The sequence below is a fragment of the Acomys minous genome (assembly GCF_964271855.1).
Source record: "Acomys minous genome assembly, chromosome: 5".
In the NCBI taxonomy this organism is placed as follows: Eukaryota; Metazoa; Chordata; class Mammalia; order Rodentia; family Muridae; genus Acomys; species Acomys minous.
In genome coordinates, this window is record NC_140494.1 from 38,125,412 (window position 1) to 38,141,696 (window position 16,285).

General features: G+C 41.8%; 1 protein-coding gene across 5 annotated transcripts; it reads left to right on the forward strand.

Moving 5' to 3' along the window:
* Nucleotides 1-440: 440 nt before the first annotated feature.
* On the forward strand, nt 441-13,642 carry LOC311598062 (uncharacterized protein). Of its 5 annotated transcripts, none has more exons than XM_084782866.1 (4): nt 441-561; nt 7,608-7,734; nt 8,396-8,527; nt 10,984-13,642. In XM_084782866.1, exons 2-4 carry the CDS (start codon nt 7,701-7,703, stop codon nt 12,258-12,260), a joined length of 1,443 nt encoding a protein of 480 aa, XP_084638992.1. In that variant the 5' UTR covers nt 441-561; nt 7,608-7,700; the 3' UTR covers nt 12,261-13,642. The 5 variants fall into 5 exon arrangements, with proteins under 5 accessions (XP_084638992.1, XP_084638990.1, XP_084638993.1 ...); XM_084782864.1 differs by lacking the exon at nt 441-561 and adding an exon at nt 3,422-3,615 and having other exon boundaries at nt 7,651-7,734; nt 8,396-8,491; XM_084782863.1 differs by lacking the exon at nt 441-561 and adding an exon at nt 3,425-3,615 and having other exon boundaries at nt 7,651-7,734.
* The last annotated feature ends 2,643 nt before the right edge of the window (nt 13,643-16,285 follow it).

The following is a 16,285-nucleotide window of genomic DNA, read 5'->3' on the forward strand; positions in this document are numbered from 1 at the left end:
CCGTACCACGTTGTCCTTCAACATGAATCTACGATTTTATTCATGTGGTCTAGAGCCATTGGGAGATGAGTAAAGAAACCCGTTTTGTGCTAGGTATCATCTGGGTACCGAGTAGCCGTTTGTCTCTGCTTCAAGTTTCTGGAAGATAACTTCTCAGCAACCCTGACACCGGGACCCGCCACTCAGAAATGTGCAGCTGTGACTGCTTGTTATGACAAGACTAACTGCTGGCTTGCTTTCTGTAGCTTGTTTATGCAGTCAGTCACAGTTTATTTTGAGGTCACCTAGCCTTGGCAGAACAGAGCACGTCTTGTGTTTTGTTTGTTTGTTTACTTTAAAAGGCCTTGTTTCACCTGCCTCTGAGCGCACTTGGGTTAGAGACTATGGCCTTGATAGCAGCTTTAATAAAGTTGCTTAATTATCTCCTGAGTTGAGTCTGGGAGTCTTTCTGGTGGCCGTGAACTCCGCAGCACCCATCAGCATCACTTATCCCTGTAAAACGAAGGTCTCACTTCAGTGCTTCTGCTCTCTTGATAATCACAGCAGATCCTTCAGCCCCAGGTGAGGACCACAGATTCTTAACTCAATATGCAACAGCCCCACAGACACTGTACGCGACTCTCAAGCTTCCCTGAGAGCCTTCATCCTCCGCATTTCTTTTGAGATTCTGGTCTTCCAGGCTCCCACAGAATGGCTCACCAAATTTGGAACATTCAACAGCCTTCCTGGCCCAAAGTTCCAAAGTCCTTCCACAATCCTCCCTAAGACAAGATGGTCAGGCCTGCTGTCTGATGAGTACCCCACAAGCCTGGTACCAACTTATGTCCTAGTTTGGATGAGTATTTGTAGGATGTACTATTATAACCAAAGGAAGTTTTGGGGTGCATCAAAGTTCTCTAGAACAGCAATGTATAGGATGGATCTATATATATAGAAAAGGGATTTATTAGAATGACTTACAGACTGCAGTCTAGCTAATCTAACGATGGCTGGCAGTGAGTGGATAGTCCAGGCATCCAATAATACTCACTCCACATGGCTGGATGTCTCAGTTGGTCTTCAGCATTTGCTGGAATCCCAAAGAATTAGCTCTAATGCCAGTGAAGGAATGGACTTGGCAGCAAGGTGAGAGAGAGCAAGCCGACAAAACCCCAAAGCGTCCCATGTTCTTATATAGAAGTGGTTATCAACCTTCCTAATGCTGCAACCCTTTAATACAGTTCCTCATTTTGTGGTGACACTAAACATAAAATCATTTTTGTTGCCACTTCATAACTAATTTTGCTGTTATGTGTCATAGTGTAAGTATGTGATATGCAGATGGTCTTAAGCAACCCCTGTGAAAGGGTTGTTTGTCACTCAAGGGGTTGCAACCTACAGGTTGAAAACTACTGTTATCTAGGCTTCCAGTAGAAGGTGTGGCCCAGGTAAAGGTGTATCTTCCCACCTCAAGATTGGGATCAAAGGCATCTGTCTTTCTGCTTCAAAAGGCTGAAGTAGAAGTGGATCCATCCTCTTTATTTAAAAAAAAATCCCCCACAGTACCTTCTATTTCTGGATTCCAGTTAATTCCAGATAGAATAACATACCAAGAATAGCAATCAACAGGGAAAAAGGGGTTTATTTGGTTTACATATCCAGGACTATTGGCCATCGCAGGAAGCCAAGGCTGTTCAGTGATCTTTGTGTGCACTGTGCAAAGGAGATATATATTCATTTGTTAATTCTGTACCACCACATAGCCGAGCACTGTCCAGCTATCTGCATCATATTTTGTAAACACTCCCTCTCTCACCTCTTCATTGCCTTAATAAAGAGCTGAATGGCCAATATATGAGGGAAGAGAGGAAAGGCAGGACTTCCTCCAGAGAAAGGAACTCTGGGAAAGGATCTGAGGCACAAGAAATTCACCAGCCAGATGTGGAGGAAGAAACAGATGCCTGTAGTAAGAGACCGAGGAGAGGTTACAAGCCATGTGGCAGAACGTAGATTATTATAAATGGCTGAAGGGCTAGTTGCCAAGCTCTCACAATTAATAAAAGTCTCCATGTCATTATTAGTGATCTGGCCCTCCAAAGAAAGTCCCTTTAAAGAAGACAGGAGCTCAAACAGGGCAGGAACCTGGAGGCAGGAGCTGATGTGGAGGCCATGGAGAGGTGTAGCTTACCCAGGCTGTTTTTTTAAGGAACCCAGCACCACCAGCCTAGGGTTGGCATCACCCACAATGGCCTGGGCCATTCCACATCAGTGAGTTATTGAGAAAATGTCCTAGGCCTGCCTACATCCTGACCTTAGAGAGGCATTTTCGCACTTGAGGCTAACTTCTCTCTTTTGACATTAGCTTGCATCAAGTTGACATAAACTCCAAGACAGTGAGTTTCTTCTGGTGATAAAAATAAACTGATCTTTCCATTGTCTCAGCTGAGAAATAATTTCATTGCGAATCAATGTCCACGGCATGAAAATGAACTCTTTCCTCTCGTGGGGTTTATAGTTCAGTCTCAGATATTACCAGTCCAGAAATAGATGGGCGTGTCCCATTACTCCACGGTATCAATCTAGCCTCTTTATTGCAATGAGTTTATTTTATAGTATCAGGAAAACATTTCTGATACATTTGTATTAAAGGAAGAATCATATCTGTGTTCTGAGATGGGGAGTGAAGTTCAAGTAAAAAACATCCTTTGAATACTGCCACACAGAAGGAATGGCAGTAGAAGAAAAAGACAGAGGAAAATGAATAGGGCAGATCCAACCCAATACGGAGGCAAATCATAGGCTGGATGAAGGGTCAGCAGTCAGTGCACACACCATACTGTATTGGTCCCAAGACCAGTTTTCCTTGCATTGGTTGAGGAGCGGGGAGCTCAGAGAAGACCTGGTGGTAAATATCTGCCTGAGTCTGTGACCCCGGAGAGAAGTGGGTAAAACCTTGTAACAGCTCTCACAAAATTAAGGTGTTTATGTAGAATAGTGGAATAAAGTGTGGACAAAGGACTGTGGACAGATGAAGAGTCTCAAAGGGGTTCTGGCCCTTATCTATAGGTAACAAGAGACATCTGTGTCCCCTGGCCCACTCCCCAAACTGTGGAGCTTTTTTCTTCATTGATTTATTTATAGTAATGGGTGTTAAGCCAAAGCCTACTTCACTCTATGCAGGTTCTTTACAGTAAGAAGCCCCCGAATATTTTGGTACTTAGTAGTTCAGGGCATAGACGTGTGATTATTCTGTCTTAAATCCCGGAGTAGCTGATATTATAGAACATTTCCAGGAAATTTGGTTTTGAAAACAATCCTAAAGAGTTTATGATGTGTCCCCAATGTAGCTTCTTGCTCCATTATAAAATTGAGTCATTGTGAATTTGTCCTCCTGCCATTAAGATTCTAGGTACGCCAGAGCCTTTTAAGTCACAACATATTGGTCAGAGTAAGAAAACTAATACACGCTGCTGCCAGAGGCTGGATTTGTGGGAAATGTAGTCTGTCTCATCATGACGTCACTAGACAGGAGTCTGCTATCTGCTTCCGGGTTCATTTTGCATTTGCGTTTCTCCAAACTCTGTGGCTTTCTGGAAGTTGAGACAGTGTGGCGTTTGCTCTGCGCTGGACATGGAGGTGGGTCAGGGTGCAGCCTAGGCCTGCAGGGTCTCGGAGACTGTGCCGGATGGGCGGGTCCGTCCTGGAGGGAGCAGAGAAGGGGAGTGCGAGAGGCGGGGAGAAGCCAGCCTGGCTGTGCCCTGCTGAACTAGGCTTGTCCAAAGTGCTAGGACTCCAGGTAGGGCAGAGTAGATTGCGGGCGGATGGCGGGGAGTGGCTGCTCCGTTAGGGCTTGGCAGGCTGACTGCGTCAATATGATGCTTCAGAGATCGGAAAGCTGGTCTGCTAGTGCGAGAATGGCAGGCGTGGAAGGTGCAGGATTGCTAGAGCAGGGTGGCTGGGCTGACTGCAGGAGGCGATGATGGGGTGGGCGCTCACACTCCATCCACCTTGGCTGGGTGAGCTGGCTGTCAGTAGCTCTCACATTGCTGTTGTGGGATTTCTCAGGACATCTTAGAGCAAGTGGGTTTTTCTGGTCCCTCCCGTACGCTATGGCCGGCACAGGGCTTTGGTTTTGAGTTCATGTAGAGCTTAGTTTCCAGGACAGAGAGTTCCGCGGGGGAGTTTGGTGCATGCGATGTTAGTCCCGTTTTCTTTGGACTAAATTGTTAGTTTTGGGGGCGGCTCACTTTGGATAAGAATCTCTCAAGGATACACGCTGTGACTAGAATCCTCACACTCACACACCCAATAAGAAGCAGAAAAATCTCATAAAGGGGACACACTAAGTTTTGCACCATCCGAGCGCTTTGCACTGATCCTACAGTGCAGAGTGAAAAATACTAGAAAATAGTATCACATTCTAATTTCATCAGAAGCTGCTATGTCAGAAACACGACTGATTTTCTGAAAGGAGAGATTATTGGTGTGAGGCTTGTTAATGGAAGGGCTTGAATGTCTCTGAGGAGGAGAAAGTCTTGCAGCCCTGACAGGCTGTCTACATTGCTCTCTAAGCACAAATTATTCCATCCTTGCTGTAACTCCCTGAAACCAACAATGCTGAGTTCCCAGATGTACCCTGTACAGTTATTCTGGGGAAGGAGACTGGGCGCCCAAGTGTGTGTTCTCTCTCTCTCTCTCTCTCTCTCTCTCTCTCTCTCTCTCTCTCTCTCTCTCTCTCTCTCTCTCTCATTATATGCCGTGGGCTGCTCACCCAGCCCTTTGTGCTGTTTTATATTTTTGTTACACTTAAGTCAAATTGATTTGTGTGCTGGAAACTGACTTACAACATTGAACTATACTCCGAAGAAGCATGAGCTTTAAACATTATCGTAAATACCAATATTTTCTATGCTATCTAACTAAAAATAACAGAGACACTTTCTAGTTAATGTCACTAGTATGCAGGAAGGTAATACACCATTTTACACTGTTTAAGGTGTGAAAACTACATTTTCTTGTACCTCAAATCTTGTTTCTTACACTGTAGATGTGATACAGGGATATGCTTACTTACAGGTCACACACCTATACATTTAATATATATACACACACACACATGTTTAATATATCTATGACTGGAAAGAAAGCACCACTCTATTCTGTGCAGAACCCTATTATCTGTGCATTTCCCAGGTGGGGGTGTCACTTCTTGCTTCATAGCAAATTCAAGGCCAGGTATGTTATATGAGACTGTAAAACAAAAACAAAAACAAAAACTTACAAAAAAAAAAAGGAGCTCTTGTTTCTCCAGCAGTGGAACACTGCTCAGTCCCCAGGACACACATGGTGGCTCAGAATTGTAACTGTAGTTCCAGGAGATCCAACGCTATCTATCTTCTGCCTTCAATAAGCACTGTGTTGCCCACCAATGTACAAGCTGGCAAACCCTTACACACACACACACACACACACACACACACACACACACACACACAATTGGATAACTCTAAACAAAACCATCATGACACCTGGTTAGCTCAGGGCTTGTGCTTCTGTGTCTATCTAAGCATATAATGTATAGTGTATAATTTTGGTAAGTATAAAATAAGATTTCATGAGGTTTTACCAAATACCCGTGGTGCTATTTGTCCTTATGCCCCGCCTTGTCCATCTGTATTGACCTCCCCCCTGGTCCCCAGGTGAAGCCCCCTCCAGGTTTTCCCTGTCCCATGTCCTGCTATTCCTCTCTCATGCCCCTCCTCACAGTGTCCCTTTACATTTTCCCGGTTTCTATGGTTACTTCATATCGTGTACTCACATCTGAGGATTTGGAGACAGGAACCACTGGTGAAAGAGAACACATGATATTTGTTATTCTGGGCCAACGTAGACTATTCTAGGTCCACCAATTTACCTGCAGAGTTCATGATCCATTTTTATTTACAGCTGGATAGTGTTCCATGGTGTCTATGTATGACACCTTCACTATTCATTCGTCAGTTAAAGGAAAGGTGGATTGTATTTCCTAGCTATGGTAAATAAAGAAGCAACGAGCATGTTTCAGCTAGTATTTGTGGAGTAATATGTGTAATCCTTTGTGCTTATGCAGAGTCAGGTAGATTTACTTTTAGCTCTTTGTGGAGTGTCCATACTGATTTCCAGAGTTGCTGTACCAATTTGCGGGCTTAGCATCAGTGAACGAAGGTTCCTTTACCCCCACTCCTTGCCAGCATCTTTTGTCAGTTGTTTTGTGTATCTTAGCCTTTCTGTCTGTGGTGAGATGAAATCTCAAAGTTGCTTTAATTTGATTTCCCTGATAGCTAAGGATGATGAGGTAGTTCTTGGCCCTCTTTGTTTCTTCTATTGAGAACTTTCAATCCCTTGCTCATTTTTTAAATGGTGTCATTTGTTTCTTTGAATGTTTGTTTTTGAGTTCTTCGTATGCGTTGGTATTAATCCACTCTCAGATGTGCAGATGGCAAAGGTTCCCTCCCTCCTGTGGGTTTCTTTTTCATGCAGTTGTTTTCTTAGCCGTACCTAGGTTGTTACTTTATGAAGTCCCACCCGTCAATTGTTGGCCTGAATTCCTGGGCAAATGCAGTCCCGCTTAAAGGCTCCTTTCCTGCACGTGTTTATTGTAGGTGCTGCTTATATTTTCTCCCAGCAGTTTGGTGTTTCAGGTTTCAGGTTGGGGGTTCCGAACTTCGTGCAGGGTAATAGACACAGGTCTAGTTTCATTGTTCTGCCTTTGGTCATCCAGTTTTCCAAGCACTGTTTAGTGAACGTGTTATCTTTTCTCAGTGTGTGTTTTTTACCTCTTTGCCAAATATCAGGTTGAAACAACTCTAGATTTCCCGAATAAAAGCAACCTAAGGTTGGCGGATGATCTATTGGCATTCGCTTGGACTTGGGTTTCCATGACTCTGTCACTCACAGGGCCTGCACTGCAGCTGAGTTAGGCTTGCTGTTTTAAAGTGTGTAAATGGTAATACTCTTGCACTTCCATTTTATCTCCTAATTCTTCCTTTGATCTCCCCTTGGCTGCTCAAGCCCTTGGCCTCTGACGCATCTGTCCAGCCTTCACCAGGGAACTGAACGCACACCGCAGCCCTCAGCCCAGAGCTGCTGCGTCTGGGTCTGCATGCTCACTGCATTTCTCTTTCAGGATAGTGTGCACTCAGTGTGGACAGCTACCTCATCACCATGTCTTTCCCCTGTGAGAATGTGTGTAATGTCTGGCACATAATGTAGGCGTACCACAATAAATGCATATATTTGTGGAAGCCTAAATTTTACGTTTTTATTTCATAAATTATATTCATTTATTTTATTATTTATTGGCCCTTATGTAATTTTCTTTTCTTTTAAGTAGAGGTAGTAAAACTAGATTTTGAAGAATATAATTAACACTACATACCAGTTTCGGAAGCATTTCCAGCTCTCCCTTCACCTTTGACAAAATTTAGAATTTTGACTGCAAGCTTGCTGAGTTTGATATTTATATTATCCTATTTAGTTAATTTCTATTATTCTTTTATACTAATTTACATTAATTTAAATTATATTATTAATTTATATTAACTTATAATTAATTTCTATTATCCTAATTAATTAATTTATTATTTCAGGAACCTCTGTCATTCACAGATGTGGCCATTGATTTTTCTGCAGATGAGTGTGAGTGCTTGGACTCTGCTCAGTGGAATTTGTATAAGGATGTGATGCTGGAGAATTACAGCCACCTCGTGTTCCTGGGTGAGGATCACTTCCGTAGTGAGCTCTTACATCACTGCCTCTGAAGAGTATCTCACAGGAGCTTGTGTTTTTAGTTGTTTTTTTTTTCTTTATTCTTACTTTCTATTCATTTATTTTTTGGGTTTTCATGACAGGGTTTCTCTGTGTAGCTCTGCCTGTTCTGAAACTCTCTCTCTGCAGAGCAGGCTGGCCTTGAACTCAGAGATTCTCCTCCTGTTGGCCTCCTAAATGCTGGGATTAAAGGTGTGCCCCACCACTGCCCAGCTTATTGATTGTTTTCATATGCCCATTTTAAAAGGAAAAATTAGGATGTCATTGATATAGGCAAGAAACTCTTTTTCCTTTTGTGATTTTTACTATATTTGTTTTCAGAGTTATTTGCCCTGCAGTGACAGTGTCAGCAGCTCAGAGGCATGAGTCACGGGGCACACATGTTAAAGAAAATGTCCCACTCCTCAGCTTTGATGCTTTTCCTTTAGTGAGGCTCAGGTTCTGCAGGATGTAAATGACTTCTAAGCACCTGTCGTTCAGGAAATGTTTAAAGATAGAATTTCCCACAACCTTGTATCGTCTCTTCTCTTTCCTTCTAAGCACGGAAGTGGACTCAAATGTTAATTTCCATCAGAAAACAGCCAAGCATCTTGTGCCCTTTTCCAAACAGGTCTTGCTTTCTCTAAGCCCTCCCTGGTCACCTTTCTGGAGCAAAGCGCAGAGCCTTCGAGTGTGAGGAGAGAGGCAGCGGCTGCCATCCCTTCAGGTGTGTGGGATGAAGGAGCAGAGGCCCCAGTGACAGGTTCGTCTGTAATGTGCGTTAGGAGTTACGGTTTGGTGGCTTCCCCTGCAAGATGTTTACATGACAACCCTCCTCCTTCCCTCCAAGAAGCTTTGTATGTGTTTACAGTTGTTGCCGAAGTCCTTCGTTTAACTTGTTTTCTTGTATCTCTGTGTGCAGTGTTCTCGTCTGTATTCATATGTGCCTGTGTATGTTTGCCTGTGCATGTGCGCATACAGGTTCACATGTGCCTGAGGAGGATCCACGTTGATGTGGAGAATCTTCATGATGGCTCTCCTCCATTATTCATTGAGGCAGGGTCACTCAGTCACACTCAGAGCCAGTCTCCGGAACCAGTTTGTTCCAGGGATTTCTCTGTCTTCCAGGGCCTGGAATGGCAAGCTGAGTACCATGCCCACTCTGCGTTTACAAAAGTTCTGGATCTCCAAAGTCTAGCCCTCATAGTTGTGTGGCTGGCAGGCATGTTAACTGCTGAGCCATCTCCCTGGTCCCAGTTCTTTTACTTTTCCTGGGAGGGTCTAGATTATAACAGACTTTCCTTTCCATGAATCAGAAAGTGTGTGTACACATTTCTAACAGCCTTAATAACACAAGACCCCCACAAATAAGCATCTCTATTCTCATTTACATGCTCATTAGCCAAACTGGTTTCATCAGAGCTCTCATGTGTGTGCAAGTGCATGTGTGTATGTGTGTGCCATGACACTGCTGGTTATGAGGTCAGATTTCAGAGTTGATTTTCTCCTTCCACCATGTGGATTGTGGGGATGGAGAGATGTTTAGGCTTGCGGGTCAGTGCTCCTTACCTTCTGAGCCATCTTGCTGGCTCTATAATATATTTTTATGAGGCTTGGGCTTATTTTTATTTTCTTGCCACACACAAGTAATTTAAAAATCTATACTTTTATGAGTGTACAGTCATAGCTAAGAACTACACATGTACATAGTGGGACTTACTTGGACCTGCCAGTGGTTTAAATAATGACACAGAGACTTTTATATAGCTTGAAGTGTAGGCCTTTAGCTGGGGTGATTCCCAGCTACCATCTAGACTTTACCAGGCTATTTCTACCTGTGACCCACCACTTGGCTAGCTCTTTTACCTCTCTCTCCTGTGTCCCTTTCTGGTTTCTGATTTCAAATCTCCCAGCGTCCTCTCTCTCCCCAAAGTTCCACCTTCCATTTTTGCCTTCCACTTCCTGCTCCAGCTACTGGGCCATCAGCTCTTTCTTATAATGATCTTTATTGTAACTGAGACGCTGCCTAACCTTCAAGTATCTGAGCTCATGTGGAAGGACAAATATTTAGAAATATAAAGCCAGTGATGGGCCATAGAAATGACAATACCAACATCTGCCCACACTTAGCTCACTGCTGGTTCAGAATTAACAAGGGAAAATACAGAGACATACCTTCACACAATGTGAAAGTTACTCCAACACATATAGATAACGTTTTTTTTTTTAGTAGATCTTTGATAGTCTTTCAAATTGTTATATGTCCCAAATTCAATCTTTTACTCATTTTGCAACCTCTTTTCTGTGTTTGATTTTTTTTTAAGTCTAGACACTTTTATATTTTATGATAGCATGCTTAGCTGTACCCATATATTTTCAGATGATATTATGAATGCTGTTTTATTTAAGGATAATGTAAAATATTAAGATACCTATGCCATAAGTCTATTGGAAGTGGTATTATTTACTTATATAAATATTATTCCTAATTTCAAGCCATATGTATTTTTTTTCTTCATTGGTTACTCAATAGTTGTTGTAACTTCCAAATGAGTGTTCCTAGAAATTGTGTGACTTTTTCTTTACTGTCACATATGTTCCCTTTAGCAGAACTTATGCCACTTCTAGGTAAACTAGAAAGTTTAATAATTTTATTTTTAAGGTGTTTATATTATTATTGGCAAAACATAACACTATGTTAATGAGTTCATGTATACTGATTAAAAGTGTTAGCTTTGAAAACTTAAACTGTATGCTCAAAAAATGTTTTGTATTTCTCCTTCTAATCAACATATCACAATCACCATTGGCTACCTGTTTGACATGTTTTCCAATTTTGAGTTTTCCTGTAAGACCAGAAGTACAATCTTCAAATAATGCTCTTACTTCCTTTATTACAATGCCCTTTAATAATATTTTATTTAGGTATTATATATCAAGTTTAGCTGTTTAATTATAATAGTTCTCCCTTCTTTGGTCCACGTTGTCTTCATAGTCTCAGTTTAATGGTGGGTTATGTTGTTTGCAGCTGTAGTCTCTGAAGGAGGCCACTGGGAACATAGGTGTGCCAGTGTCCGTGAATACTTTCACGCTTACAGGATGCTTGATTTTGTGTCAAAAGGTAGTCACAATTGTTTAAGCGTCCACACGAAGAAAGAGCAGTGTGAATCCAAAGTACTGTGGTTTGCTTTTGCTGACCATTCCACACTTTTTCAACAGGATCAAAACCCCACAAGTGTAAAGACTGTGGGAAAGCCTTCGATAGGAACTCAGTATTTATCCAACATCAAAGGATCCACACTGGAGAGAGACCCTATGCATGTGAGGAATGTGGCAAATCCTTTAACTACTCTTCCAGCCTTAAACAGCACCAAAGGATTCACACCGGAGAGAAACCCTACAAATGTGAAGTGTGTGGCAAAGCTTTTAACTGTTCTTCATACCTGAGTAAGCACCAGAGGATCCACACTGGAGAGAAGCGCTACAGGTGTGAAGAGTGTGGCAGACCTTTCACTAATTGCTCAGGCCTCATTGTTCACCGGAGAGTTCACACGGGAGAGAAACCCTACAAATGTGAAGTGTGTGGCAAGGCCTTTACTGTCCGCACAACGCTCTCTAAACATCAACGGATCCATACCGGAGAGAAGCCTTACAAATGTGATGAATGTGGAAAGACTTTTAATGTTCACTCAACACTCTCTAAACACCAGAGAATCCACACTGGGGAGAAGCCTTACAAATGTGAGGAGTGTGGCATGGCCTTTAATGTTCGCTGCATTCTTTCTAAGCACCAGAGGATCCACACTGGAGAGAAACCCTACAAATGTAAAGAGTGTGGCAAAGCTTTTAACAGTTCTTCCAGCCTTCACCAACACCAACAAATCCATAGGGGAGAGAAGCTGTATAAATGTGATGACTGTGGGCAGGCCTTTAGCTGTTCCTCTTATCTGTATAAGCATCGGCGAATCCATACTGGCATGAAACCCTACAAGTGCAAGGAATGCGGCAAGGCCTTCTACTGTTCTGTAAACCTTATTTACCACCAGAGAGTTCATACTGGAGAGAAACCATATAAGTGTGATGAGTGTGGGAAAGCCTTTAGCATTTATTCATCCTATATGAAGCACCAGCGGATTCATACTGGAGAAAAACCTTATAAGTGCAATGAATGTGAGAAAGCCTTTAATAATTGTTATAATCTAATCCAACACCAAAGAATTCATACTGGAGAGAAACCCTACAAGTGCAAAGACTGTGGCAAAGCCTTCAATTATACTTCAAGTCTTGCTCAACATGAAAGAATCCACACTGGAGAGAAACCCTACAAATGTGAAGAATGCGGCAAGGCCTTTAATTCTTCTTCGAATCTTAAACATCACTGGAGACTCCATACTGGAGAGAAGCCATACAAATGTGAACGGTGTGGCAAAGCCTTTAAAAACTGTTCAGGCTTTACTAGACACTACAGAATCCATACTAGAGAAAATCCAGATTAGTAAAAACAAGTTGCATAATAACTCAACACTAAAGAGTTCAGATGTGAGAGGAACCTTAGAAATGAAGGGAAAGGGAAGACCTTTAATAATAGTTCAACCCTTACTCAATATCCACCATTGTATACTGTAGGGACCTTGTAATGGTGAAGAAGATGGCTATTTTGAACACTCTATTGTTATCCAGCATCAAAAACTGGAGATATTCTACAAATGCAAGAATTGTGCGAAATCCTCATTAATCATGAGTGAATTCTAATCGAACTTCATACTTGCATAATGACTTGGGAAGGAACACCGTTAAATATATAAAACTGGGAAAAGCAAACTGGTACAGTAAAAATCACTGTGTAAATGATGTTGGAAGTCTTTGCCCATCATGTATGTCTTAAGAGATATAAGGGAATTATCATAAGAGACAAATTCCATGAAGTGTATAGTATTTACTAAAGCATCAAATGCTCCTTATAGTTAATAGGGAAATGCTTGGTGTGACAGAAAAACTCATTATAGACATTGGAATCATGCAGATAAGTCTGTGAAGAAATCACTATAAATCCAAATTATAAGTTAAGCTCAACTTTGAAAAGTGAAAAGATCACCACTACTAGTGATTTTATCAGAACAACAAGACTGAGTCCTGAGACATCAGAGCTTGTTTTTTCCCAGAGACGATACATTTTTGGAATATGCAGTTTAGTGACTCTTGTAAATAACAATAAGCAGATTTTAAATTATTATCAGTGTTGTACATAGCATTAGGTTCTGTCACAGACATTAAAATATCTACCTTAGTGAAGTGTGAAGGCTAATTAATCTTGGCTGTCCACCTGACACATCTAGGAAGCAGGAACCTCAACTCAACAATTGTCTCTATGAGATTAGCCTGTGAGTACGATTACATTATGGTTACATTGTCTTTAGTGCAATTCATGCAGAAGGGCCCAGTCCACTGTGGACAATATCGTCCTTAGGTAATGGACCTGGGCTGTATAAGACAGGTAACTAAAATCACAGTCGGAGTAAGCCAGTAAACACCATTCCTCCATGATCTTTGCTCAGGTTTCTGTCTTCAGTTCCTGCCTTGGATCCCTTCAATGATGGACTGTAATGTGTAAGATGAAATAAACCCTTTTCCCCCCATGTTGCTTTTTGGGGTTGAGGTTTATGAAAGCAACAGAGAAGCAAACCAGAAGGGTCTAGCTAACATTTGAATTGTACACTCTTGGGCATTCGTGGGATAATCAGTCTGCTCCTAATGTTAGTGTGCTTCAGGTAATTTGTAGCATATTATCTTTTACGTTATATCACTTTCACCCTCTTTATCATTGGTACTTTTTTTTTATATCTTTTGCTTTGTAGAAATAAAGTTATGCCCTTTTTGACTCTTGTATTTTATGTCAAATTCTAACAAAAGTTTACTGAAGAACCTCTTCAGCCTTCCAGTGCACACACTTTGGTATCATTTACATTGTCTGAAATAGGCAATCAAAGCATGATGAACTTTAGTGCTGAAAGAATGCTTGAAATGTTTTTTTTTTAAAAACTTGAGAATAAAAGAAGTGCTGAAAAAGAAGGTAATTTTGAAATAGTTAACTTCTCATTATCAAATGGTCAAGATAACATCTTAACAGACACACACACACACACACACACACACACACACACACACACACACGCCTACCTGATATTCTCTGATAAACGATTGCCTTTCAATCTTTTGGTGCTAATTCTAATATTATTGTTAGTCATGTATCACCAATACATTGTTTATAAAACTTGATAAAGTAAGATTTATTTTACCAGTTATGTGCTTTTTATAGTGTTTAATATTATGTAATGGTTTTCAGGAATTGTTTCTAAATTATTGGTAGCAGAGTGAACATACTAAGATACACCTTCATTTATTATTACATCTCTGTGGAGAGAATGTAACCTTGCCTTAGGCTGGGCCCAAGGTGAAAACAGTCTTAAGGGGCTTGACCCCACCGAGACTTTATATCTACAAACTGATACAGAGCTTAGATAGACTCAGAGAGAGAGGAAGTTTCAGCCCAAGACAAAAGACAGACACCAGCAACTTCACCCAGGTTATTGTATTGCAAAAAAGACCATAGATTATGAGGAGGATGACATTGGGGAATCAGAGTGAGAGAGATCTGAGTTCCTGCCCAACAGTGTGGCGTTGGAAGATTCACCTGTGAGTGGAGAGCTCAATGGAGGCTTCCAGGTTCGGTCCAAGTGCAACTTCTTCTACGGGATAGAGGATCTTCTGGACTCCTGAGGAGTACGCCAGAGGCTTTGCCCCATAGAACTGATACCCAGAAGCTTTCATTCTTGTTCTCCTTAATCTCCTTGCCCTCCCATTTAAGGAAGTCGAGTTGTAAGGCAGTTACATCCTTTAATAAATTGCTAATAGAATCGTTAAGGAATCAGAGCCAACACATCTCATTAAAACAATTCCTTCTTTTCATTTGGTAACATACATCTTAATTTTTGATGTTTATTGAGATACTATGTTGAGGTGAACATTGGGAAATCTTCATAAAAATATATGTGTGTATACACACACACACACACACACACACACACACACACACACACACACACGAGACAGAGAGAGAGAGAGAGAGAGAGAGAGAGAGAGAGAGAGAGAGAGAGGGAGGGAGGAAGGCATTAGGACCCAAAGCTTCTCTAACTTGAAAGCCTGAAAGGCACACAGGTAAGGTGCCCCCTAACAGGAATAACATGCCCCCCACCCTCTGACTACAGTGAAGTTGGGCCCTGGCCTCCATGGCTGGTTAAATTTCCTGATCCTTGGGTCTCAGAAAGACAGAGAAGTGCAGAATGGAAGCCCCACTCCTGCTAACACTGTAGTCACACAGGCAGTACTGTCCTGCCTCCGTTACCTCAGGATGTGAGCACACAAAAGCAGCACACTTCCAGCCTGCTCACCTACCACTGGGTTCCTGTAAGGTAACTGGACACTTAGTGAGCATCCAGCAAATCCCGGTGACACCCCTGAGTCCAAGTGAGATAAGCAGTGATATTCATACTGTCTCTCAGCAATGAGAGCTGTTGACCTGATAGCATCATGGATAATGGGTTTCAAAAGGGTGTGCTACAACTGAAAGGCCACTAGGTATTGTGCTGGAGAAGAGGAGTTGTTGCCCTCTCAAGCTGAAAGATTATAGTAAGAGAGGAGGCAGGGCGTTCTGAGTGAGCATGACAGCTGAAAGAGGCATCAAGGGCCACCAGGAATACACTGGGAGTGAAAAGAAATTAGTGAACACATCGAAAATCACCCACACCTACTAAGTTTCATTCCAAATTGAAGAGGGATGATTGGCATTGACCCATTTGTCCCCCTATGTTTTTGACGTATGGTCTCTGTGTATGACTCAAGAAATGATTGTTTTGTCTCTTAACTAATCATACACTGACATGATGTTATACAGCTGTAGGTCAAGAAACAGTCTCTCTCTCTCTCTCTCTCTTCTCTCTCTCTCTCTCTCTCTCTCTCTCTCTCTCTCTCTGTGTGTGTGTGTGTGTGTGTGTGTGTGTGTGTGTGTGTGTGTTTAAACTGAGAGTATTTTTACAAGAAGTTACTGCCATTACAGAAAGTGAAAAACAATAGTGAGGTCACTCACTAGACAATGTATTTATGAATAAGCAGATAAACAATGTATAAAGTGCAGAGAGAAATTAAGACTGCAAACAAGATGTCCAGGAACAGGCAACAGGTTGATATGGAAAACTGCTTGTCCCACAACACTTAAGAGATGGTTTATGAACAGTGCAATCTACACAAAAGTGGAAGAAGAGTATGTCTCACATGGATGGTTAGTACAGAAAAACAAGGATTATTTATTCTTTTGTAGGAGAGCCCATTGAAGAGGTCCCACACTGGAAACTACACTTCTAGGAAAGTGTCTCTAGGGTCAGCACCCAAATATAAAGGACACTGTACTATGGGGAACTATCCCCAAATGGAAGCAGAACTCGACAGCTTTTTCCACATTGTACTA